General features: G+C 41.9%; 1 protein-coding gene across 6 annotated transcripts in view; it reads right to left on the reverse strand.

Moving 5' to 3' along the window:
• ARHGAP32 (Rho GTPase activating protein 32) overlaps positions 1–25647 on the reverse strand; it is a 244496-nt gene that overhangs the window by 95354 nt on the left and 123495 nt on the right. For all 6 annotated transcript variants that reach the window (XM_054803027.1, XM_054803025.1, XM_054803026.1 and 3 more), the window contains one exon: positions 2095–2181. In XM_054803027.1, the coding sequence (XP_054659002.1) occupies positions 2095–2181 (87 nt within the window). The remainder of the gene's footprint in view (positions 1–2094; positions 2182–25647) is intronic.

Raw genomic sequence — 25647 nt, forward strand, 5'->3', positions numbered from 1 at the left:
AAAAGGGGGGGGGGGAGGGGAAAAAAAGGAAAAAAAAAAAATGAAAAGGTGACTAGTTTTATGGCCATCTTTTAACGTAATGAGGCCAACTCCCAGTGCTTTCATTTTAGTTGAGTAACACTGAAAAAGAAGGTAAGAGAACTTCTCGGCAGGCGGGAAAGGTTCACAGCCTCTGGATCTATTGGACAGCAGCTCAGTTAAGTCTCACTGCAAAGTGGCATCTTCCTCAGCCAAGGCCCAGAATTCACCAGATTACCCCCACACAAATCCAATCTTTGCACTGTATTCTCAGAAACGTCCCTGCGAAGCATCTGAGAGCCTGACAGAAGCGTCAGACAAGCTGCTGGACAGCTGGGCTCACTTCCACCCCTGCACCAATGCCTTGCACGCTATCCACCAGCTGTTTGCTGCTCCTGGGGCTTGCTCCTGCACTTACATATTCTGCAGGGTTTAAGGACACAATTACACCTGAAGGTGTCCTGTTAATCTTTAGAGATGTCATTAAGGTAGGTAGAAAGATCAGAAGTGGTATGCTTCAGGGTTAGAGAAAAACTGTTCTACAAAATACTGACATTTTTATAAGCCCACCTGAAATAGTCAGGAAAGAATACAAGGTTCAGCTCTGCATTAAACACTGCGAATGCTGTCCCAAACCAGAGGACTTGAAACATATTGAAATTCCAATTTCCTTAAGTCCCCTGAAAAATATCTCTCAGTCACTGTACTGCTCTTGACTGGCACACAGACATGTGCCCACTGTTAAATTTTGCAGTGCTGCTCATTAGCTTGGATTGCCTTTCTGAAAAGTGGTTATTTTGTGCAAAACTGGCTACAGCTGGGTTAGAACAGTACCAGCAAAATGCCTCAACACTTTCTGCCTCTCTTCCCTCTCCCAAAAGCACTATTTATACCTACATATATATACACACACGTGCAGGTGTGTACTTGCACCGTAAGAACTGCCAGCAGAGAGGAATTATTCTGTGTGTTGCTATCACACTAACTACACTGCTGCAGCTCAGCTCGTGCCAAGCTCCACCTTCAAAACAGAGCAGGATGCTTTGCTCCTCAGAACACCCTACGCTGGGGTGCACACAGAATTAGGGCAGAAGAGCAAGAACACTGCAAATTCACAACCTGTCTCTGAGTGTGCTAATGTCACTATGCTGGTACAATCTGACAGCAAATACTTCCATACCCCGCACAATTCAAATGTACGCTTCCTTTTAGTACCCAAGAAACGTCAGCAGAATCACATAAAAAGCTCTAAAAAGAGCCACCACAGTGTTTCCTATTAATGTTCAGCGTAAATTGATAAGATGGACGCTCAAGATGTGCCGAGATGAATCATGGAAAGAACCACTATGCTAAGACCAGAAAAATGACCAAACACAGGCAGTAACTCCCAACTGAATTTGTCAACGCAGTATGCCTCCTACAAACAACAATTTCATTCAACATATTAAAATACAATAACCTAGTATGTAGCATTTTACAAAGTCACTCTCCCTATATTAGCAGGCAGGGAATCTGTGGTACAAAGCAGCAGGCTTCTCTGCCCGAAGCATTTTGATACCACAGTAGCAGAAGCAGTGAAAGAATTTCATGCCAGATGTCTGGAGATGTAACTGGGAACAGATCAAGAATCCCCATCTCCCGGCTGCCAGCAGCACGCCTTGATCAACAAAACCACCAGCCAGCATTCTCCGTCACGTACTTCCTCCAGTCTATATATCTGGTGCGTCCGTGTGTCAACGTACACTCCCCCCGCGACGGCCAGGCAGATGTAGGCATGGTCTAAGCACGCACGCTTGTGTCTCTAGGCTAATCATGCTGCAGCTCTGCACAAACTGTAGCGAGGATTATTTGCTTAACAGACTCCTTTTTCTCCTCTCCACACTCTTTTTTCTTAAAATGAGCTGGTCGCAGTACCACAGACAGCATCCTTTTGAGGACTGAGCTAGCGAAGAAGTGGGAAAAAACCCACACACGCTGCAGAAAAGTGTCATATCAAAATATTACGAGGCTGTGTGGCCAAACAGAATGCGATACAGTCTGCAAAATGAGGTGGGGTGCAGAAAACGTGGCATTTACCTGACAAGAGATCTGTACAAGGTAGACCAGTTCCTTGGATTCACAGCCGTTTCTTGTTACTTCATTCTGTTCCTCCGGGAGCGAAAGCTACACCAAGGGAGCGGGGAAGGGGTGGAGAAAAGAGAAAGACCAGGTCAGTGAGCAGGGATAAGCCAGGCATGTAATAATGCATGAAGCACAACATTCAGATCAACTTGCTCCAAGACATGCTGAGTATCAGGGAATCGGGGAAGTGCTTGTCTGTCTGGAGTTGTCAGATAGAAAATATTCAGCATTCATGGCTTACACAGACCCTCGAATGCCATTGGATTTTGGCACCTCACCTGACAGTTTATAAATAAAAATATGGTTCAAAACAAAAACAGTCATAGGAAGGCAAACTGTTCAAGCCAGGGATTAAATCTGTAACTTAGAAGTCTGCAAAATTAATTGTTCACTGAAAATATCTCTATAAATATTCATGTATCGGATAACAGTGATTCCTCCCTCCCCCCTCTGTTTTATTCATTTTTTTTATTTTACATGTTCAGGCAGACATCAGCTAATAAAACATATCTCCTAATTTCAGTGTTGTCAAGCAATTTACCACAACAGAGAGGTTTATGGCACCATTCATCACATCCAGAGTCATTAAATACAACATCAGGATGCGGGGGGTTTTTCAGAGCAGCGAGGAGACATTTAACCATGTCATTCCTGTACACATACCGAGCACCACGAGTAGTCCTGCTACTCCCACTAGTCTTGATACCCTATACTTAGAATGGCTTACGTTAATAATCTTCTCTGAAAACAGAAGTTATGATGGACATTGAATTGCCCAGCAAAAACCACTGCCGTACTTGCCAGAAGAGTTATTGGCTTTCTTTCTTAAGTAGAAATGATGCCAGCTTAAAAATAGAAAGTGTTGAAGAAGAGCCCAGGACTTTTTACACAAAGGTCCAGTGGAACGACACTTTATCTCTTGGAAAATGCATACATAAAAAAATTTAAGTATGGAAAAAAATCATAACTAGCTAAGATCAAAAAAACCCAACAACAAATGAAAGCAGAAACAAACATAAGACTGAGGAGAAAAATCACAAATTGCTGTATTTTCATGAACTTAAGCAGGAGAAAACCAGAACCAGGTGATTAGAGGCATGTACCTCCTGAGAAAGAGGGAGATGCAAGGGAAAACTGGCTTACGTATAAATGACCACGGACGCCCCGAGTGAATTCAACTTTGCCTTTTGCCAGTATCTCTGCCCTCTTTGTCAGGAAGTTGCAAAGCACACAAATCCAGCACTCCTCCTTCACCAGACCTGACTCCCTGACTACTAATTTCTTTTCTGATGGTTGTACACAGGACTGCAAATCTTTACAAAGATATTTGGGACCAAACAAAGTCTTTGGATTTCCATAATTTATTATAATTTTACGCCACTAAACGTATTTAGAAGAAGAGAGTTGTACCTAACTGGGAACATCTATGAGCCTTTTGCTGTGGCTGCTCTTTACTAGAAGGACACAGAAATTCTTAAAACACCGTGCAAGCCCTTGAAGATGAAATCCGCTCAGCGTCACCTCCATTTGGATACTATTGTTACTCTGCCATAAATCACCTATCCAGAAAACCCATGAAACGTCTCCCTCGGCCGCTGTTGCAGCTTCTCCTGCCCCACTTCCTCAGCACACTCTTTTTTTCGGCTTCTGGACAGCCTCTCATTCCACCTATAAATTCTCCCTTCAAAGCGAGCTTCTTCCTGCAAAGCTTTCCAGTGAGAACTTTACAGCTCTTTATGCACGCCCACATCCTCATAAGGTTGGTGTGCAATACAGTCCCAGAGATAAATCTTTCTAACTGCTGCAGAGGATCTTTCATGCGGTGAGATTAATTCCACTAAAACTCTGCATTACAGAAAGAGGCCATTTTTAAGATTTGTAAGAGTGACATTGCTGGGTGCGTAGCCGCGTGTGGCCTGCTGTCATTAATGTGATTAAACACGACCATTATTTATTTCTGCATTGCACATTTCCCCCTGCTCTATCATCATTCTTTGCTACCAAATTTCACATTTAAAGCGCTACTAAGTTTTGAAACTAACTACAGTCAAAGAAAAACACAATAACAAAGCATGTCCCTGCTCTGTCAACCCACAAGGACGTTTCAGCCTTGCCTCCCTTAAGTATATCAGTGCTGATTTACAGTCAACTTTACACCCACGTAGTTGAGTTTCCACTTTAATCCTTCTGAACGTCCCCGTTTAGACCAACTCACTGTAGTGAGAAGTGACGCTTTAAATCCACTTTGTTGCCCTACATATATGCAACTCTCAGAGTGAAGGTGTAGTTCAGAGTGAAGTTGTAAAAGCTAACTGAATGCTTGCTCCTCTTCCTGCAGCCAGCCTCATGCCTACCGAGAGACAGAGAGAGCAGAATGGTTTACACAGGAAAATCTATTGGGTTTACCCTGTAATGTAACTGTCCTCGCAGCAAAATACCCTGGAAGATGAATATTCACAGGAGGCCAGCTGAAGAAGCAATCAGGATCTCACGGTATCAGTAACAGTTTCGCCTCAGTATCTTGAAAGACAACATTAAGCTACGTACCTGTTTCATATACAATTTTCCCAAAAAGAGCAGGGCTTGCTAGCCAAGACTTTATTGATCATGTATACAGGCAGGACTAGCTAAAAAATGCTTCTAGTTCATGTGGTTTTCCCACTGTCTGAGAAAAAAGCAGCTCATCTCTAGTAAGCTAGCAGATAGACAGTGATTACAGGAGTCTCCTGCAGAGGATAATTTATTGGCTATTCCTCTTGTAGAGATAAACAGGAGGGTAAGTTAGTTATGATACAGCACATTCGGAAGTCCGATTCAAAAGCTCAGTAGTTTTACAGGGCAGGAATCCGTGTGCGTGCATTTATCTTGCAGAAGAGGGGTTCACCAAAACAAACCAAACACTCTCATCTCTCCTCTCCAAAGTGGCTCGGGAAGCTCCCTTCTGCTCTCCCTCCAAGCTTAATGCTCACAGCAAACTGGCAGATCTGCGCTTGGAGCAAGGCAGCAGGCATTTTAAAGGGTCATTTGTTTGTCTGGAGCTCCACAATTTCAAGCCTACTGTGAACCTGTCTGGAAGATGGACGGGACCTGCCACGTTCCCCGCGCAGAGTTCCAAAAGGCAAGGGCAAGCGACCGAGGAGAGGACTTGAATTGGAGCAGAGGCAGCTCTTCAGTGGCCCCGTTTCACGAGCATGTTTCACTTGTCAGCGTGACCGCAGGCAGAAAAACAATTAAAATACAACTTTGAGATTCACACTTTTTTTAATGCTATATATGTTCCTCTTATAAACTGCCTAAACTTTTAAAAAGCACTTCAAGGAAAAGCACTACAGAAATCTGTTGCCCAGACTAGGATTGTTGGCTACTGAAATGCCAAATCCTCACCAGGTAAGAGATTTGCATGGGTCAGTGGTTCCCTAGCACCATGAACTTGCCTTGCTTCCGGTGACATAACTCATTTTGCACAGTGTTGTTATCTAAAGCTTGAAATCTTGCGGCTAAAAAAAAGCTTAAAAATTAAAAAGGGACAAACCAGAAAAATAAAATAAATAAAAAAAAAAATCCCACCCCCTCAATGGAATTAGAGTTAAGGTTAGAATTTAACGTGAAAGGCATTAAATAATTAGATGACAATTAATTAGAGAATTAAAACTATAGGCTAGGAAAAATATGCTTGATTCCTTCTCCCTCCAGATCTTTTCCCTATCTGTTTCCAGGTAGAAGGAGTAGAATCTCTCCTCCCAAACTCCAAACCTGGCTGCACCACCACGCTTTAAGAAACCACTCCACCAAGAAACCACCTCAGATCAGAGTTGCGGAGCCTGTGTGGACCCAGGACACACCATGGGAAGACCACTCTAGAGAGCAGCAAAAGCCTGTGGAGCAACTGTTACCTGCCCAGGATTTGGTCTGAGCTGCATGCATGAACGCAATACATGCATTATCGCCGTAAAATCTCCTGTGAAGCAATGGACAAATTGCACCTACCTTTGCAGAATGAAATGCAAATGCACGTGAAAAATGCATTTCATGGCCAATCAAAGTAATTAAGTACATAAAATGAATACAGTCGCTCTCCGCAGGCTAAGAGAAACTGCAATACTTCATAAGATGAAAATTATTAGAAGTTTGCTATAAAGTATAACCAACTGGCAGCATCGGCACCGCGGTCCAGGCAGGATGGAGAGGTCCCAGGAGATTTGAGCTCCCCATCACGGAAGGATGCGATGCAGCAGATGGCAACGAATCAGCCGCATGGGCAACAAGAACTTCAGCAGGTTTCATCTCAAACATAGCACACATCTGTAGAAATCTCCAGGAGAGAAGAGATGGCAAGAATGCTGAAGAAGTGTCTTTCGCCAGGAGCTTTAAGTCAGTGGAAAGGCTGATGCTTTTCCTGGCAGAGGATGTGTCATTGTTCCAAGGAAGCCTGGTAATCTTTTTACGTTTTTCTGAGATGGAATTTAAGGTTAACTCCCTGGCAAAAGCAGCCAGACACATGCAACTGAAATTTCTGCCGCTCAAACTCAGCCATAGCAAAAGCTCATTAAGTTTCCAAACCACTACTACATCTGATAATTTTTTCTGACAGTATTAGAAACGGACTTTTTTTCTTTCTAAACCACCACACTTCCAATGTCTCCTTGATGTCTGTCCTCTTGTTAATTTACTATGTTTGTGCAATTTAGCAAATCAGACGAGGGAAAAACCACAGGACAAATGCCACCTTTATGCATCACTTTGGAATGTATGTATTGGGTGAAAAGTATGTCTGATGGCCAAGAGCAAGAAATACGAGGCTAATTTTCCTGTGAAATATTTCCCTGTTTTATTTAAAAAAAAATAATTCTAAGGCCCAAATATCCTTGGGACAAATCCTGAAGAAATTAAAAACCTTAACACTGATCAAACTCAAAGATGCAGACTCATTATAAGAAAAAGCTGTTATTACCTCTCTCAGCTCCAGTTCCTAATAGACAATACTTTCACTATCTCCTAAATTACCCTGCTGATTCAAACACTACTTCATCTTCATTTAGCCAAGTCCATTACTCACATCAGTCTGTCTTGTAACGGGGCACCTTCAAGACCTGTTTTTTGATATATTTGAAGATACCATTTTATTGCATTTGAAATTTTAGGTTGGTAAATCTTTTTCCACAGGGAAACATCTTATAATTACTCTGACAGCATAAATGTATTTATCTGGCCTATTTTTCCTCTCTCAAGATTTATCTTGCTAAATGTACTAATTATACTCCCACATGGTTCCCGATGTTCTCCTGCTTTCTCCCTTTCGTACTGAACTGTGGCTTCAGAGCAGGAAAAGAACATATCCGACAGAGTGGCTTCTTCACCCAAGCACAAATATCCTGATGAAAGTAAAGGCAATAAAGACATGTTTAAAGACTATTTTTGTATCTGAAACTCCATTTCTCTGCTGCTATTTGATATCCTCCCTCTGAAATCTCAAAAGCGGTACCCAAGAGCAGCAAAAAAAAAAAAAAAAAAAAAAAATCAAACAGAGCTCACCAAGACAAAAAAGAAAATGCATCTTCTGCAATGCCACATGGATTACTGCTTCCAGATATCCACAGTGTGACAAAATCACTCGCAGCACATCTGAACTGCATGGAGCGCAGGATATTATACATTATCTCCAGACAATCGATGAAACACCGCAGGCCTGCCGCACTCGGCTGTAATCAGCGCCAGGGTGAAAGACACGCAAGCAAAGCTCTCCTAGGGCCGCTGAATTTTCATTTTGTTTTGTGAAGTGCGTATGATACCATTGTGTAGAAGCATCGCATAGATTCATTTTGGCCACGTAAGTTTGCCAATATTGGCACAGAGGTTCACTGATTAGTTCAGCTTCGGATTTGGATGCCAAAATTAAACTCAAATGCACCTCTGCAGAAAAAAGGCAAAACTTTCCCATGAAGATATCCTGGTTTTCCCCCAGGGACTGAGCAGAGTGCAGCAAAAAAAAGTCACTGGAACACGTAAGGAAGATACTAGTGACAGAGGTGGAATTAAATGCTGGCGTAAATTCTCTTCCTAGGAGACATCAAATCGCAGGTGTACTCAGAAGGCCAAATTTTATGCAAGTGCAAGCACTAAGTAAATCTAAAAGGTTGTGGGATGTGTATTTTGCCCGTAATTACTTTCAGAACTATTTTAGGCTTGCAAATGAGGAGATCATTTTTCCTAGGAAAGCATGATTATTCAGCAGTCAGCATCCCTTCCACTGAGCTTCACCTTCAAGACTAGTAAATCCTACCATTGGTTCTAAATATGCACAGCGAGAGAAAAGGGCAGCTACTAACTCCACAGCAGGATCCTTGAGGTGCTTTAATCACACTGGATGCAGTAATAGTTCCATATGTGCCTTATATGCACAAGATCAGGTCTCCTTTGGGTTATTTTGTTATTTTGTTTTTAATATAAGCTTCCAATGAGGTCATGCACACACGCTGCGCATCTCGGTACTTCTGAGAGAGGCTGGAACAGCTGCGACGCTCCTTGAGTTCCTTCACAAATCAAAACTATTGCAGAGGACAACTTTAAAGCCAGAGGAGAGTACGCTGGGCACCCATGCTGATTAGAACGTCAAAAACCGTGAAAAACAGAGCTCTTGTGGTGCAACTAGCTGCCTCAACTTTAAAATACAACATCCACCTGAATCTCTCACAGGGGGCTGGCAAGAGGCATCACTTCAAGATAGCAAAAAACAGGGGCATCTCATGAGATTTAATTACTCCTGGATTTGGCATCTGATTTAGAGGTTGATTCCTGAATGTAATGCTGGACAAAGGGGACTAAGGCTGTTCCCACTTCTGCTTGCAGGTTTTTGCTAGCAGCACGCCTTTACGGCAGGCAACTGCCCTTGCTCACGCAATACAAAGGAATAACCCACAACAGAAAGAAAAATATATGGCACCTACGTGCAAGCAGTAGCCATCTTCAGACTGAAATTCAGCAACAGCTTTTACCACTGACTACAGTTTTCAGCATCCGTCTGATGGGTGTTGATTTCCACGACATTACTCTAGCTGAGAACAAGGATTATGGGTTTTTTGTGATGAATACCACCTTGGGTTACAACCTGTTGCTCACTAGATGCTCCAGGTCCAGCAGCATCCCCTGGTCAGGAAGGATTTGCATAGGTGCTGGGGATGGCGTGCTCGTGTAGCTAGGTGCCAGGAAAGACTCCACTGCAAACGCAGCAGCTTCCAGTCGGATGGTTTTTAAGTTTACCTTAGTGACTGGTGGAGGACAGTTCCACTCCTAGTACTGAAGGTGGTTAATTAGACAAATGGTAAAAGATAAGGTATGTTAAGGAATATTAATCAACTAAGCCAGCAATACAAAATAAACGTGAAACCAGGCAGAACTCTTGCCCAGTGCCATAGTTCTGCCGCACACAGTAAGAGGAAATGGAAGGCAATTCCTCATGGCTTCTACCCTTTCCAATCTCCGATGCAGTTTTGGAGAGGTAGATCCTCCCCACGCCACGCTATCCATGTTACACTGCTATTTGTAATGCTGCTCTCAGACACGAAGCACAGCGGGATCTAGTTCGTGCCTCTCTCAAGATGAAATCAGGAGTAACCTTGACGGAATTTGACTCTTACTGCAGTCAGAAATGCGCGACTTGGAAAGACCTCACTTTCAATCCCTGATTCCACGTTGAGCTGCCAACGCAGGCAGCTTATGTATATGCTGCTGGAGTTTGTTTTAATTCTTAAGCCAAGTATATTTGATGCCTAAGCTTGTTGAGACATAAAATCTCACAGAGTTGTATCAGAGATACTTTCCCCAGATTTTCCTGTACTAAGCTGCAAATGTTTTCTCATGTGGTCTTACCCTTTTATTTCCTCTAAATGTGTAAGAAGGTCAATCTTCATAAGCAAAGAAATATTCATAAAAACTTCTTAGATGCAGGCATTAGGGACTCCTAATTAGGCAAAACCAATTTCTTAGGGTTTGAAAACAGAATGTTTTCATGAAGTTAAAATATCTGCTGGTATTAAAAACAAACTAACGAATGTCCCCTCCACGCAGGTGCATGCAGAGCAATGCCTCAGGCGCTTGATGATTGGCAAAGACGACATAACACCCTGGAATGCTCCATAAGCTGAATTTGCCACCTGTGGGTTTTCTGGTTGGAATTTAGTGGGTTTGTCTTTTGTCTTTAAAGCTCCAATTCAACTGACCATTAACAAACTTCCTCACACCATGCGTTCCAGGCCACAGAAATAATGGCCAGAAGATAAATTAGACCCAAAACATGATTTGCTTCACAGATTTCATTCCTGCATGGTTTTTTGCTTCTGTGAGGACCTCATTTTCTTCTCCTTTTCTCATGGGGGATACTACTTCCAGTCTCTGGGGTTTCCGAATACAACAATGAAACGTGACACTAAGCAGTGGCTCTCAAACAAGCGTTTACTGTGGACACGGATGGCTCTACTTCCGCCAGACATACAACCAGATAATAAGTTACACATGGTGACAGCATGGAAAGTCCCTACATTCAGTAACTGTGACCACAGTTGGGGAACCACTGCCAGAGCGTGTCTCAGAGTACAGATGGCTGCAGGCAATCTTGTTCCTTCTGCAAACTCATCCTCAAGAGAGCTTATACCCAACTGATACTCAAGAGACCCAAGAACTAGAAGATAAACGAACAGAACCTGTTACTGACTCCGTCCTATGACTTCTGACCACCAAGAGACATACCCTGGGATAAAACACAAAGGAATAGGCAGCTTTGCTAGCACACCTATGATGGAAATCAGAACCACAGCTATTCCAAAGCAAGTTTGTAGGATGAGCCCAGATGCAGAGACACGAGTGCATCTGGTTTCAGTAAATATAAAGCCTCTATTATGGCATGTTGTTGATTAAATGATTGTTTTGTTGTTCAGAGAAAACAGAGCATTCCACTTTGACAGGCATGGGAGGAGGTGCGATGTCTTGCTCCGCAGCCTCAGTGTTTTCACAGAGCGTGCTGAAGCCCCGACACCATGCCCAAGCGTACCTGGCCAACCTTGCCGGAGAAAAGCAACGATCTGTGCGTTGCCTATAGCCCCCACGTGGCTTGCTGTACAGACATCAAGGGCTCACAAGGAAAGGAAAGCAAGCAGTAAGTGTAGTGCAGGCAAAAGGAAAGGAAAATAACCTTGAGGTACACGAGTTATCTCTTTCAAATTCATTTTCCATTAAACAATATCACATAAAGGAAACATTTCCTTAATAAAATCAATTGGAAAGGTGTTAAATGACTAAGGGTATAGGCTCCCATTAATATTACACTGCTGACAAAATATAATTAAAAACATCACTGCAATTCCAGGCACAGATACCTTCAGGTACAACAAACCAGGCTCCAAGCAGACGGGCTTGAATTGCTTTTGATGTAACAGAGTTTGAACACATATTTGAGTGTCTTCACAGAAAGTGCCTTTTAGAGTGCATCATGCAAACAGCATTTCTGGACCAGGCTGAGGATTTTGGACCTCTTGTTCTGTTTAAAACTTCTGAGATTTGACTCTTACTAAGCTGCACAGTACTTGTTAGGAGTTTGTCCCCTAGATCTCCAGAGCCTAGAGTTGCTCCCTATGAATTCCTAGCTTTTAAAATGTGAACGTTACAAAAGAAAGAAACAAACAGAAAACCCAGCTACCCACATAAGTGTGTTGTCAGGAACCAGCGTAAGAAAAGAACAACAAGTCAAACAAATAGATTCCAAATAATTAATTTAAATCCCACAGCTGCTAAATTTTGTGTGCGAGAAGCACTGCCATGCAAACTGTGTCCTGTTTTGAAAGCAGCTAGTCCAAACAGTCCTCCTCACTCTACTCTGACTGCTCAGCCAAACACAAACATATAAATAAAACACAAAATGTTCTCCATTTCTTTGACTTATGGCAAATATTAAGCTCTGATTTTTGAGCCACACAAGTACTGTAACACCAGCTCTTAGCTGTCAGGCTAATGAAAAACTCAAATGAAAGGTGTCACTCAGCCTGATGGAACTAACAGAAGAAGAAAAAGTATGTAAAGAGATTCTCTTTATTCACATATGCAAATCTGAGTGCAAGGGATAAAAGGCTTATTGGGCCATATGAAAAGCAATGAGCAAAGATAGGCAGGAAATAGGAAGTGGTTTAAGTCCAACTCTCCTGCACAAAAGACAAGGAGAGCTGAGCCAGCACAAAGGGAGAAGTTACGACACATCCTAAAAGCCTACAGCGACGATTTCCAACTGAAGGAGCAATGGGAATTCTCATTATTTTGCAGGGGTCTTGTAGATGCTTTGCACCGACTTGCACCACTTATTGAGAGCTTGGAAAAGGACTAAGCTGCCTGTGGCAGGAATTTCAGAGGCAGGCACGTGGACAAAGTCATTCCTAGAAAGCCCAGATGCAGATTTTGTCCTGTTAATAATTTACTGGCTATGAATGAAAAAAATGCATGTAATCTTGTAAAACTTATTTGTCTTCTGTATGTTTTTCTACAGTTCCTGTCAGCATGGCATCTGAGTATTACATGTCCCTGCACCTCATTAAAGATTTATCCAAATCTATGTTTCACATGCATACATATCTGCATCAAAAAGAAACACGTAATAAAGGTTTACAAAATTATCCAGATAAAAGTTCAGAGTAAATATGCATTCTCTTTATCAATAGATATTACTTTATATTCCAAGGATTATTTTTAAAGATACATGCATGAAGGATCAAAGAAAAGGAAATAACTGATCAAATCACCTCATTTTAGAAAGAAACCTACCCTCATTACAAGGGAGGTGTTCTAGGCATTATTCGTAACAGTTTGGAACAGATCTAGCACCATAAAATGCAATACATTCCTTTTTTCACTGGCCCCTCCTTTCTCTAATGAGGAGAAGATGCACTACAAGTTTAAAAACGTGTATCTGAACAGCCGCTCACTTCAGCTGAGGTAGGAAACCACTGCTGGGATGTTCTCCAGCCCCACTCCCAGTTAATTCCTTATACCTCATTAATATGCCTTTCAGGCTGACTTCCTCAGCACAGAAGAAATATTTCAAGAGGCCACAGGTTAATCTCTGGAAGGACAGCCACAGTTTGCATTATCCTGAGCTTTAAAATCTGCAATGCAAGAGAACCTACACAAAAATGCAATAAACTCCCCCTTTAAACTACATCTGATCGTTCTGCAAAGAAAGCGCTGCCTGTTAAATTCTAATCTGATTCATTCTTTCTCATCACATTAGCATTTGGTGCCATCCTGAAGGCATTCTTCCAGCTGTTTTTATTTTAGCATTATTATTATCTTGTGCCAGTAAACAAAAAGGATCTTACATCGAGTATAGAGGATCTCTGAAAGGCTGTGTACTACTTACCCCTGCTACAATGATCTATTCTTTCCATGGATGGGATCCCTAGCCAAGGCCTAACAGTTCCAGGTCTCTCCGTAGCTTCCCAGCAGCTAATTGAAAAAACCTTCCAGGCATCAGCTCCGAAATGCAAGAACTCCAGGCTAGCAAAATCAAATTAAACCCCCCACATTCGGTTCACTCGCTCTCCTCTCTTCCTGGTGCCGCTGCTTCTTCAGATGAACGTGCCTATGAATAGCGTTTAAGATCTGCCTCCGTAGCCCTGTTAGCCGTTTCCACACTGCCCATTTCATGCTCAATTTGCACTGTAGAGAAATCAGTGGTGTTGCTTTCTCTCTCGCTCGCTCTCTCATTGGAAAGGTCCCACAAGACAAGCCGTAGAGTTTAACAAGAGCCAAGAGAAACAGAGAGGGAGGGAATGCAGGCAGGGATTGTGTTCAGGCGCGGCATAGAAGTCTGCTGCTACAGCTCAAAAGAGGGGGGGAAAAAAAAATGACAGCAAACTGCCATCACATGCCTGAAACCCAGCGCAGTTTAAGGCAAGCTGATTCCTCATCGTTCTTTCCTTTCCACTGGTAGCAAACTGCTCAGAGCTAAAGCTCCATGAAATTCCTCCCCAGCCCCTGGTGCTGTGCAAACTGCGAATCAATGCAGGATGTGTGCCCTCATGCCTAGGTACAACGGTTCTCTGTTCGCTGTGCATATTCCCTAAAGAAAACAAGTATTTAAATGATGAAAAGTTTGCTGTCAAAATCTTCCCTGTTCAGTTAACAGCCTAAATACGTTAGCTCGTCCAAGGGGTCTGTACTATGACCATAGACTGATCCTTAGGCATCTGCAAAATTGTGCAGGTCATTATTCACTGGCAGGATTTTATCCTTCAGCACCTGAGCACCGATAACCACTAACAAGGAGATCACCCCTTCCCCTCAGCCCAAAATTTTGGCTTCGATTTTAAGGGTGCATAGTAATTTAACCAAAGAACTACTAGTTCCAGCAAACGCCACACTGTGTAATACTCCTACTGCAATTTCACAGCACTTCTGCTAGTCCTGAATATCAAGGTCTAGTCATTTCTGTTCAGAAAGAGGCATTTTGCAAATTACTGACCATCTAAGTGGTTCTAATTATAGCCAGTCTACCCTTGCCTGGCATTTAATGCACCACTGAAGGGGAGGGAACACAATTAGCTCCCTCTTCTCACATCTACGTTTCTGAACTCACAGGTTAAAATGGAAATCTTAATATCTGACAGTTTCTTAGCACAACCTCATGCCTTTCCTACAATGTTTGGCCAAAGGGCTCCCTGGCCAAATTCTAGTTTAATTTTGCAGTCCAATTCAGGGAAGTTGTAGAGCATACAGGGTTAAGGCAGTTCTCAGAAGGTGCAGGTTACTGCTGGTGCCTTCATCCGTCAAGAGTCATCAAGAGCTTTTACTCTGAATATGTCAGAAGTCTGTCTTGTATTTAACTTCTGACTATTTTGATGGTGCTCTGCTTGAAGTAGCTACTTTGCTTGGGACACCACAGTCTGTCTCAGAGATGGGCTGGCCAGCACAAAAAAAATGACAGCAAATTATCACATCAGCATCTAGCAGTGTTAGCATAGCGGCTTGTTCCATTAACATCACGCATTAGGAATTTCCTATAAGTTCACATCTTAAGTCTAACTCTGCAGAGTACAGAATTTAAACAAAGTCTCTTCTTGCACACTTATTATATTTATTTCTCTTAGAAGTGCAGTCTCAGATGCAATGAGGTGACAGAGAACTGTGCTCGGTCGAGTCCCAATACCTGTTCTACCCATGTGCAACTCTCCCAATTTTCCCTGTTTGTTGCCTCCACTGATAACAAACTTTAATCTATTTTACATGCTCATTTGTCCAAATCCTATGTGGTAGTGTAACACATGCACCCTTAATGCCTGAAAAGCATCTTCATGTGAGTGTGAAGACAGTTCATCCATTTTTATTTCTCACACGTGTACAGTATAGCACAGCATAGTATAGGAACATACACTTTTAAAGCCTTCTTCATCAGCTGATAGCAATTTCCCCCCCCAAAAAAAAGTTTCTCTTTGTTCTTTCAGCTGTGAAAATACCCTAGAGAACTTGTAATGCTCAATGCAAGCTGTTGAAAAAATTGAAAATTAGCCTTGTTAAAAAGGAACTAATTTTCTTCCCCCTACCCAATCCCCAATACACTACTTCTTCCAAACCTTGAAAAATTCCTTTCCATTAAAGTGTCGTCTTAACTGGTACACTGAAAAACTTATCAGAAGGTGCCACTGGTTGCTGTATTTTCAGGTATGACAAGTTGGCGAAATTTGCTTCGCATACACTGCAACAAATGAGACTATGGGATGCTGCAATGGCACCAAGAAAACAAACATTACGGAATGAAGGAAGTCAGTGCCTTTAGATGGTATTACCTAAGCCAGCTCAAGGGCAGCCGTATTTTGTGTAAAACAGGGCAGTAAGCAGCAGCCTTCCAAGTCCTGCCCTCTCTCTACGGCCCCTCAGCCCATCTGAAAGCTGATTCCCAATTCCCTCTTACACCCGGGCTTCTCTGATAAAATTAGAAAGAAATTCCTGACACAGAATCAGTGCCTCTGATGACGTGTAGACTGGCCTGTCGTTGGCACAAAGACATTATAGGAAGTGACAATGAAGCAAATCTCTTCTGAGGACGGAAGCATATTTGCTAAGGCAAACAGCATCCTGAAATGACCTGTAAAGGCAAGAGGGGACTGTCTGAATGGTGGTCCAGACCACTGATTTGCCTGTATTTTGCTAACCAGTAGTACATATTATTTATAAATACATGGAGCTCAAAAAGATCTGACCAGTGTAAGCCAAGCCTGATTACAAATTTTGCTCCCACTTTTAAACTAGTTATGCTACTTGCTCATACTATTCCTACCAGATAGATAATTTCCATCCAGCAGGGAAAAGAAATAACAAAAAAAACCCCCAGAAAATAACCAAAGTTCTTATTCCCTCCACTGACAAATCACGTTTTAACCAGCTACAAATTTGACTATTCTCTAAATTGACTTTTTAAAATGAAATCATTGTTCGCATACTTACAAACAACAACATTCCGTTCTCATTTGCACAAGTAGATAAGAAGCCTGGTTGAATTTGAAACTCTGAAATAATTTTCCGGTACATAAAAAAAAGCAGCAGCATTTCCCATACTGTGTTTTCAACGGAGAGTGCCGATGCTGAAACAAACTCAACGACGTCTTAGATTTATACACATCTCTAGAGGAACTCTGAAGAACAGCTCTTTACAACCTGCCTGGTATACTGAGGTGCGGGCATCTGAGAGTATTACTTACGTACAGGCAGTTCTCAGGGTCAGGCTCCACTCTTTCATTTCCTTGGTAACGTGGGTATTCCTGGAATCAGGACGATCAATGGCCATAGCTGGAGCAGTTTGGGAGGTGGGGAAACCGTTCGTGGAATGAATGGGTAAATCAGGTGAGCTGAAGCTAGGGACCTGCTTCTACTCTTAAAGGCAGTCTGCATCAGATGCCTGCTTTTATAAGTGGCGTTTCAAAGAAGGGTTAACATGCTTCACTGCCAGAAGAAATGATGCTTCAAAGAAAACTACTTGTTTCTTTTTACTGCACACCTACAGTCAGAGAAATATCTCCCCTTTCCCCTCCCCCCCTCCGTTGTCACAGGCAGAATCTCTATGCCCAGCACCAGCTTGGTGTAAATCTACCCTCTGGTGAGCATAGCGATCAACGTGCCTTAACAATCCATCACATTCATCTCTCCATTGCAAAGTTCTCTAGAGGAATAATGCAAAAGTTTCCTTCAACCTGCCTCAACTCTTTCCTATAGAAATCATCTTCCTCGTTCCAACAAACCCAGTCCCCAAGCAACACCATCAAAATCCACAAGTTTCCCAGGAACCCAAATCAAATTACTCTGCTGAACAATAGAGAGAATTACCCAGAAGTGACATAATGTGTTTTGCCAGAGACAAAACTCTTAACTACTATCTACATCACAATCAACACCAGGTATTTGCTCTCCTCCACATACCCCTCCGCCCCACTGAGCTGAATTAAACAGTTAACTACAAAATCTTTCTGGCTGCAAACCAAACTTTGCTTCCGACACAAATTCCCATAAAATTGCCATGCCTACCATTTCAGAACTAGAAACCAAAAAGAAAAAAACCAGTCTGTCTCCAAAGGAAACCACCTTTAGTCAGTAGCTAATTGACCCTGGTGAATATAATACCAGACATTTGGAAATAGGCACTTTGATATACAAAGTACACATGCCTGCTCTTGTGTGTTATTTGTTACACCGCAGGCTATGTTCAAAAAGGGAAAAGTAAATATCGTCCATGTTATTGTTCAAAGCAAAGCTAATTCAACGTAATGATGGGTTTCCATAGCCGCATTTGGTATTTCTGAAATACAGTAACTTCAGGGTTCTGATAGGATTCTGGCATGTTGGTACTTTTTAAAAAAATAAAATGCTACTGACCTTCCACCTCTCTGCAAAGTAGCACATTTTTCAAAGTTCCCGGCCAAACGTGGAGAATTTCAAACTATGAATGGCTCCAGTTTAATTTGTTGTTGTTTGGGTCTGTGTTGATTAACACATGTAAATAAAGGCATCTGGCGTTACCTCTCTCTATTTCCATTTCACAGTCTATTAAAGTCTGATTTCACAATTAATTGAAACCAAAACGAGGTTATTCAGAAATGAATCCTCTCTGGCAGCCTTTGCCATGATGAGTTCTAGTCACTACCTGGGGAGACACGAGTCCTCTCCTGGCAGTATTTAGAATTAAACATTTTGGATATCACACAACAATAATCAAAAATGGTGTTGGAAAAGGAAGCAAAGCCCGCAACCAAATCACTTATGGTACACACTTTTCAGAACAAGAGAGAGAAGGATTCTTCTGTCCTACTGACAGGAAGAACTACATTTTTCCAGGTGCAGAATATAAAGGAGACAGCAAATGAAGATACACAGCGTGAGCGATGACGTCATGTTTCTCCTGCACCGAATCTATTTAACAATGGGTCCAAAGAACAGCAAAGTCAGATTCAGGTGCCCTCCAATTTGGTAAGGTTAGGGATTTGAACTCAGCATGGACTCATAATTGGGTTTCACAAGTCATGACAGCACAACGGTAACAACAAACTGGATATAAACACCTGAACATGCTCTAAACCCCCAAAACTAATTTCTGACACACATGTCTATATGATCTATACGTATCTACATGATACAAAACCAGCCCACACCCACAGAAAACTCCTCTCAGCCTGGACAAACTATCATCACTTCTCCTGCCCTTTTCTACTCCCCAGCCCATCCTCACTCCAAAAAAACCCTAAGCAGTCATCGAGATGAGATTTTTGAAAACTAGAAGTTCACAGCACTAAAATTTTATGACAACCATCTCCACCCAAAGATGCGGCTGGAATCGGGTGCAAGAAGACCACTGCTGTCACGAATTTCCCCAGCACGAGAAGCCTGATAGCCCTTTGCACACTAGATGGCATTGCACTACAAATTATCGCAGGGATTAAGCAACGATTCTGATTCCTAAGGAAAACACCAGCAAAATTATGGAGGAACCAGCCACTCGGTGGCTTCAGGCAAAAACAAAGAGGCAGTTAAATTAAAGGAGCTAGCTTATTTATTTATTTAAAAGAAAAGTGGCTTTGCCACAAAACAAAGCGTCCTTTCTTTCACCGACTACCACTGGACAAAAAAGAATACTTACTTTGGCTGTTGCCAATCAACGTGCACAAACGCGACGTTCCCCTCGTCGTACGAAAGGGACCGTTTTTATAGTTAGCTCATTCAGGAGCTACTCACACAAAAAAGCCACTTGAATGGGCCAAGAATGAGACTGCTTTACAGTTTTCGTCCATCATTTTTAAACAGGCTTGGTTTATATGCTGGCAACATGTGTTAAGGATATAAACCACCTAGAACCTATAATATGTTATTGTTTAAGCTTATTGAGAAGTGCATTCATCCATACTCAAAAAAAGACTATGCCAGTGAATATAAATTTTTTTTTTACAGCTATATAAGATATATATTTTTTTTATCTTCCTGCATACGGCATTTCATAAAACTGCTGACTTTCAAGGAAAGTGCATTAAAATCACTGAGTTAGTTATGACTGCCTTTTCTTCTCTGAGCTCCAAAATCCATTAAATTCTGTGGGAGGTCAGTGACAGTTTTAGTCATAGTCTACTTTTCCATTTGCTGGAAACAAGCATATTATTCCTCTGAGGGAACTGAAAATTGATACAGTCCTGTCATTCCAGGCTATTAGTCTCTTACTCACTCACTCTTTCTGTTTTCTCCCCCACTAAATCAATATTAACTTTTTTCCCCACACTGATAAGAATCAAAGTCACTGGAAAAAATGCCTTAGATACCTGAAATAGCAGCAGGAGTTCCAGGGGAGGGGAAAGAACAACACAAAACCCCCAGAAACAATAATTTTCATGGGGTGAAGAGTACTGTGGCAATGAGAAGTTTCATTTGCTTAAGGCAGTCATTGCTCCTGTCTCACTGTCACGTTTTCCAAGCACCTTTTCTTACTCAGAGTGCAGAGAGGTTTATGCTATGATTTCGCACCTTCATGTCATCCGAAGAGAGGTATTCACGTTATTTTTAATGCACAGGCCAAATCAAGAACTGTGCTGTGCTGAGGCACATTTCTTATTTTGCATTTATAGAGCACCAGTAACAAGGAACCAAGCTCCTAGGAGCAAAGGCAGTAAACAAAACTTAATAACGCACGCAAGGGGAAAACAAACATACCCTGAAGAGCCTTGAAGGCAGGAGCTAGGTCGTACCATATTTAGAGGTGTAGGACATGAATAAATCTGAAATCTCGTTAGGAACTGTACCTCCTGGCTTTTATATATGCAGTTCTGCTGGCATGCAGCACCAAGCCCTACCCCTTTTAACACACAGGACCTGCTGCTCAGCAAGGCAGGGAGATTACAGGAAGCAAACCCAGCATTCAAACTGCAAAACTATGCTACTCACAGGTGATACACAATCTTGTCCTAACATCCTCCTTCCGACAGGCACATCTGTCCAGTAATTCCATAGGCTCAGGAGAGTATTTCAGCTTATCCTGATGTGTTCCTGAAGTCCTGATTTCAAATCAATCATCGTTACCTTCCAGGAGCACTGGAAAACCTGGCTTTTACTCCACGTTCCCCATTTTACCTCTCTGTCACCAAGTACAGAGGGATCCATATTCTTCAAGTTACTGCCTGCAGGTATACAGCCCTCTTCTAGACTCAGGTGAAGAGAATAAGCTCAACAAGATGACAAAGTCTGCCTTTGCAAATTATGACGTAGACTCTATAAATCAGAATAAATAATGCTGATCATGTGCACAAGTATATACGTCTATTCCAAGTCTGGTCTGCAGGCTATTTAAAAGCCTGTCAGCATTCAGTAGATAAGCAGCTACCATTAAAACTTTTTTTAGAGCTTCAGAAACAGACTGTAAGCAAAAACAAACAAGCTTTTCATATCACACATATGCAAACCACATCTTTCTGAGCAAGAATTTGCAGGACGAGGCTCAAGGTAGAAAGCAGCGAGGGGGGAAATCAGCGTTACTACAACCACATCTGAGAACTCCTTCCCCAGGAAAAGCATTATTTATTATCTGGCTAAATACCAACTTCTCTTGCTGACAAGAGGAGCAGCAAATGAAGGAAAATAATCTCCCCTAGTTGGCAGGAGGAAGCGATAAAAGCTGAGGGGAAGCTTACTCCATTTCCTCCCATGACCCTAGAAGTGGGAAAGATCAACAACCACTCATCTTTACAAAGCAGGCTGTGTGAAACCCAGCGCTTTTGGCATGTAGCTATGCCTGCGCCCCCCAGTTTTACATACAGGTTACTCTATGACTAAACTGACCACTGAATGCATTTTAATGTAATGCAGACACAGCGCAGAGCTATAGGACTCCCAGTGCTTTCACATACAGCCTATGACCTTTAGCTACTTGCAGATTACTTCGCCAAACTTCGGCTGGGGGGAGAGGTGCAAGCATGATTTTGTGCACAGATGCATGCGTGTACACACATGAGAAAGAACGTTTTAAAATTTCACATCTCAAATTCCACCCCCACCACCCCCCCCCCCCGCCCTATTTTTGTAAACGAAGAAAATAAAAGGCCATGTTCCACAACTGGGTTCAGAGGCACAGTGCAAAACTGACATGTGTTTTATATCACCACATGCATTTTTATACAAAAACTCGAGCAAGTGCTAAAGCACGGAATAGACTAGATGGAAGCATTTCCCCTCGACTACTCCCTTCTGGGAAAACGGGGCTGGAAAATGAGAAGAGGTACATGGATTAACTGATTTTTTTTAAAAAGAAATTTTTTTTCTAGGAGTAAAACCAAAAACTTTCCCCCTTAGCCAGATGTTGCATAAAAACTTCAGCCACACTAAAAATACCTGGCTTTAACACGAAACTCCAGGCTGGTCTTCACTGCATCTCTCCTGCTCTTCATGTGCACAAACACATGCATACGCATGGTTCTGGTCTTCTGCTACTCACATACCCGTCCCATATTCTTACAGCTCCAGCTAGTGTCTTCCCACGCCATGATTCACCAGCAAGAATGTTGGGGGACAATGCTGTGCCCTGTACAACCTCTCCAGCATCGCCAAACTGCTTTTCCTTTGAAGAAAGGGGTGTCCCTGGGTATCTGCAGGGTTTAGGCAATATACAACTCACACTAGCTTGCAGGATTCAAAATACAGCTGACAAGTAACTAAACACTCAGTTGCCATAGGTCTAAGGCCTAAATATTTTCTACATACTGAAAAATAATTGACTATACACTGGAGGTGCTTACCTGCTCTGAAAAGTAAATATTGCCCAAATGCAAGAGAAACATTTATACTAGTTGCAGAAGGAGCATAAATCGGTTAAGACAAGGCACTGTAAAAGCCCGCCCTCCCTCCCACGTACGATGGTTTTATATGGAATTTTACATTATGCTATAATCAAACAGCTACGTGACACAGTCGGACAACAGGAAGGATTGGGTGTATTTACAATGAAAACATTCGATGACATTTACAGGAGTTAAATGATTTGAAGACCTTATCCTCAACCCATGAAAGAATAATGCTGCGTAATAACTGGGGATGGGGGTGCTGAAGAGGAGGAAGACAAAGGATGGAGACAAGGCCAGTTTCTGCCACATCCTGGTAAACTTCAAGGATCTATCAATTCTGATAGTAAAAACAGGATTAATATCTTTATCATTAGTATTAGCATTTTTCCTACCAAAACAGAGATGCTACAACCTGGAGAGAGGTCCACATGGGTACCCATATGTGGGTACCATTATTCCAGCAACACATCCCGAAGCCCTAAAATTAGTGGGTTGTCTTAGTTTTATCTCAACCAAATTAATGAGGAAAATCTCTTGAGACACTGAAAATTAGATGTTGCACCTGAGGTCTCCATAACCCACACTCACAAATTGCCTACTGGTTCATATCTAAGGTTCCAGCCTCGGTAATTCTGGTGAAAAGCACTACTCAGCAAACATGAAGCTGCTGTAATGCAGCCATTAAGAATGAAATAGTTGACACCACTGTCACCAGTTTTCAGTTCTGAAAATAAATAAGTTGGGGAAAAAAAAAAAAAGATTGAAATAATCATGTTGAAACCTTAAGTCCCGAGCAATTATGTGAGAAACTCAAGTTTCTTTAAACAAACAAGTTTCTTCACTCTTGTTGAGAAAAGCTTGAAAGCTTGAAGATACGTGTACACTTAAAGGCTTGCACAAAAAAATCTCTAATGAAAAGTGAAATTTATTTTGAAATCCCCACAATTTTTAATCTAATTCTATAATTGGGTGCTATTTTTTCTTGAAGACATTATCTTAGGAAGAATGGAGCTGTCAGCCCAGGCAAATCAAACTCAGTACATTGCACTGAAAAGCATCCCCATATTAAATATTAATTGCAACCTTATGACTACCAAAAAACGGAGGGAGGTGGGGTTTTTTAGAGCTTTTCTGGGCCTCGTCAGTCACAAGATGCTAAAGATGGATTCCTGCTAAATTTTGACTAGAAGTGAAGCTCTTAGTTCACTAAATGAGTAAGGGTTTGCTTGCAGCTAGTCAGTGAGGTCAACTAGACAATCTTCTTGATGAAGGAGAGAGGTGCCAGAAAACAAGAGGAATATTTTCAACGGCAGCGCACGATCGAACCTTCGACATCTCCTGTCACTCGAGACCATGAGCACTTCATTAACACTGGTTTTTGTCTCCAGCAGTTATATGTAAATGTTGCAAACTCAGACACAGAAAGGTCAACTGGAAAACATGAAACTGTATTTTCCAGAACACAAGTACACCCAGGAATTACCTCATTACTTGCCTGCCACAGATTATTTATGTCATGTGGCAAAAGCAGTATAACATGTTTCCAAAATCCCAGGGGAGGAAGAAAAATACTTTCACAGATAAAAGATACAGCTTCTGTATGTTGACTTGGTGAAGAGCAGCAAGAACAGTAAAACAAAATGTCTTAAATTGATGGTATTAAAGAAATTACTTTAGAAAAGCTTAATAAATAGGATTACTTTAATTTTTGTGAAAAACTTCATAAACCATTCCTTGGTTTTTCGATCCATGTGTCAAAACCTTAATTGGTTGTCCCCAGAGTATGGACTTCAAGAGTTAAAAGTACGGGCAAATGGCATAAAGGGTCACCGACAGATCTGAAACTCCGTTTTGCTTTTTTACTTCAGATAATTGTGCTAAGATGCCAGAGAAGATAAAATAGTAAAGGTCTGAAAAGAATATTTTGACCTTTAAATTTCCCAGACGACAGTTTAGGGAAGGTGGGTTTTGAACAACTCGGGTCACACCTGGAAACAGGTCTACACCCTGCAGACTCTATCTGAGAACTTCCCACTGGAATTGCAGAGTTGGGCTTTCATGTTTGCATTTAATTGCGCTCTATAAAGAAAATGGGTTTGGTATAATCGTGCCACTGTGTAACGCACTCTTTGGAAGCTCCTAAGAACCTTGTTCCTTTGACGCGCTTGCTCTCCACAGAGAGCAGAAACCTGCAGCCCTCAGTCCGAATTTCTGCAGACTTCAAGGGAAAATAAAAGGGGCCTTGATGATTCAACTGTTACTGATGTTTAAAACACAACCACGAGGAAAAGAGTAACAGTACAGAAGTCACCCCGGATTGACACTGCTGTCACAGCAATGAGTATGACTCAGTTTCTCTCTGGGCAGGTGAGAGGATGCTCATTAGCTCATGCTAAATGGCCATGGCCTGGAGTCACCAGGCAAGCAATTAGTAGTTATGATGACAAATTGGGACCGTCACACAGGAAAGCACTACTTCACACAAGTGCGAAAAGCACAACACTCCCAGGAGAGACTCCACGTTGTAGACAAATGAAAAATTTAAATTCTTATTTTGCTTTCTTATACTGGTACTTCAACTAAGGTTTTTAGCGATAATTTTCTAGTTTCCAAAAGAAAACAATGACTCACCAACAATTCTGTGTAGAATAAACATACGTCTACAGCATGCACCGATGGAATAACTTGGCTAAATAAATGCTACAGGCCTCTCCATAACTCAGACTGTCTTCAGCCGTCACACCAAGCACGTTAAAATGTGAATGAACTTCTGTCTGTGGAACAGGAGCATGCACACACCGTGTACGTACCTCACAGCAGAGGGTCTGGGTGAAACTCATGCTGCAGTCCGCGCTTTTTTTAATTCAAGGGCATGTTATGGTAGCAATAAGATTTAGTATTATTGCCGCTGTCACAGATATAGCTTGGTTTACAGTGGCTGTTTTATCCTTCATCTGATCATAGTGACTTGCAAGACCCGTGCACATATAATCCTCACAGAAAGCATAATACATCATCCACATCTTAATTGTTTTGCAATGGGAAAATAAAAAAATTAATTGGTATGATACACAACAAAGAATTGCAAGAGTATGTGGATATTTTCTTGTTAAAAATCCAAGTCTCCACTCTCTCGTTTATCTTAAAATCATAAAAGAGAAAATTGGAACAT

The sequence above is a fragment of the Grus americana genome, chromosome 24 (assembly GCF_028858705.1).
Source record: "Grus americana isolate bGruAme1 chromosome 24, bGruAme1.mat, whole genome shotgun sequence".
In the NCBI taxonomy this organism is placed as follows: Eukaryota; Metazoa; Chordata; class Aves; order Gruiformes; family Gruidae; genus Grus; species Grus americana.